Source organism: Cystoisospora suis (genome assembly GCF_002600585.1).
Source record: "Cystoisospora suis strain Wien I chromosome Unknown contig_5583, whole genome shotgun sequence".
In the NCBI taxonomy this organism is placed as follows: domain Eukaryota; phylum Apicomplexa; class Conoidasida; order Eucoccidiorida; family Sarcocystidae; genus Cystoisospora; species Cystoisospora suis.
In genome coordinates, this window is record NW_027158373.1 from 1 (window position 1) to 2312 (window position 2312).

Genomic DNA, 2312 nt, shown 5'->3' on the forward strand with positions numbered 1-2312 from the left:
TTCTCTCATTCGCTTCTTCCTTTAATCTATCTATCTATCTTTAATCTATCGATCTATCTATCTAAACCCTGTCTCACATCTTCATTATCATTCATGCTCTTCCCCGCCCCATCCGTTCGACTCCAGGCATGCAGAGTCATCCCTGTAGTAGATGATCCGCAAGCTCCTAGCTGGCAGTGAATGATCCTATAAACTCATCATGACAATCGAATCCCAACGGATGAAAGCAGACACTCCGTATCCTTCTTTCCTCAATATAACAAAGAGCTCACTCATCATACTGGTAGACCCCAGTGAGAGAGGAAGTCTCCTTCTATAGCTTTACCATTCTCATACCGAAGAAGAGAGTAATAGAGAAGATCGATTCTTCTACCACTACTACGGCATGGAGAGAGATAGTGAAAACGCCCCTAACACATGGATCACTCATGGGAGAATAAAGAGAAGGGAAGAACGAGAAGGTATCGCCCAAGACTGCTCAGTTGTCCTCTTCTTCTTCTTCGTCTTGCTCAGCTCCTTCTCGCCTACCCATGAGAGCTTCGACGAGATGAGGGTATTCATGAGGTCGAAGAAGAAGGAGACGGACAGGTACAAATGCAGGAGACTCAAACAATAAGATCAGTTGATCCAGCTGTACATACACCTGTAACGAGAGGTTGCCGACTTGTGCCCTAGAAGAAACAACAAGATGGAAAATCGCAAGTCCAAAAAATCAGATAGCGGCCAGAAAGGAACTCAGGAAAACAATCGCCTCTCTCATCTCCAAACCTCAATCTCTCTCTCTCTCTCTCACACAGGCGTCTCCTATACCACAGAGATACAGAAACAAAGAACTTCTATACGAACCGACGCCATATATGTATATGTTTTTATCTGGCTTAGCACAGGGAAATCTGAGACACAGTACATATATACATACATATGTATACAGAGTGAGCCGTAGATCATGTATACCTGTCTATCTCTATATCTAAGATCTACGGTTTGGGTAGTGTAGGGGCAGCAATCCTGTGAAAAGTTTACAGTTATTTGTAAGAAGACACCTCACTCTTGCCATAGAAAAACAGAATTAGGTATTGCATCAGTTGTGTGATAAAAGAGAGAGGATCGACGATGGGACTGGTTATGATGACAAGAAGATAACAGAGACTTTATCTATAACAATCGTATGCGGTGGGAACTGGTCAATTATGACTATCTATTTATTTATCTATCTATCGATCTATCGATCTATCTATCTATCTATCTCTGGTACGTCATACATATGTTGATGCCCCTAAGGACGCCTGTCTTTCACTGACTGGAGTGTATCATACCTAGCTTCTACACTGAGCCCGGGTACTGAGCTGTAGAGCCTTTGCCGGGGAAAGAGTACATGACGGCCTTTCGTATCATACGGGGAACCCACATACGAGGGAAAAAAGAACAAGAATGCATGCAGGCATGCACGCCCTCTTTCATAGTATGGGAACATGCAAGCGTTATGAAAATGTATGAGCTAACTTAGAGACGAGGAATCTCTTCATCATATACGGTATATGCACAGGACAGAGGCAGAGAGAGAATCTTACGAGAATGTCAAGAATATCGAATAGAAGACAATAGACTCCTGTCTGCCATCGAGAAAGCGGCTTGATGACAGGAAGGAAGTGAGTGAGAAGGTTGTAAACGATGGAGTCATCATGTGAGTCAGATAACGCTATAAGAATGAACAATATGCTCGTTAGACTCTTTCTCTGTGCGAACGCCGAGGAGAACCCGATCTTTCTCCATGGGGACACATACCATCCCTTTGTCTTGTATGTCTCAAGCGATCACAAGAAGGACTTACTAACGGAAACGTGTTGGGGAGCTATCAAAGATGAACAAAGATAGCACACTAAGAACGCCCTAGTATGTGGTAGACACGTCCTCGGACTTCGAGATCGCTTACGATACATGAAATCTCTAGTCACGAGTGATGTCTGAGGAGATACTTATCTCCATGTTATCTTTCAGCTTGAATCCTTTATTCAAATGACTGTCGATACATCGCCTACACACACATCTCCTCGCCTTGTGACCTTCTCTCTTCACACAGTTTAGTCCCCCCATTCACAGCCTCTACGGTCCCTGCTGACCGTAGAGGCTGTTGAGTTCTCATGAGAACATCTGCTGGTGATCCAAGTAAGTACTACACTGATAGGACTAAGCGATGATGATCCCCCCCCCTTTCCCCCTCCCCCATCCATACAGCAAAAGCCTTGAAGGCAGATAGATTTCTTGTGGGTAGGAATGTTGATGAGACAGGTGTACACCGCCCCCCCCCCCCC

At 44.5% G+C, this 2312-nt stretch overlaps 1 protein-coding gene across 1 annotated transcript in view; it reads right to left on the reverse strand.

Moving 5' to 3' along the window:
- Window positions 1-478: 478 nt before the first annotated feature.
- The window catches only part of CSUI_009379 (uncharacterized protein), a 5401-nt gene continuing 3567 nt past the window's right edge, over window positions 479-2312 (reverse strand). Inside the window, exons 3-4 of the mRNA XM_068069495.1 lie at window positions 1572-1699; window positions 479-671 (exon numbers count right to left, since the gene is read on the reverse strand). Coding sequence (XP_067918529.1) covers window positions 606-671; window positions 1572-1699 — 194 coding nt within the window. The 3' untranslated portion in view covers window positions 479-605. The remainder of the gene's footprint in view (window positions 672-1571; window positions 1700-2312) is intronic.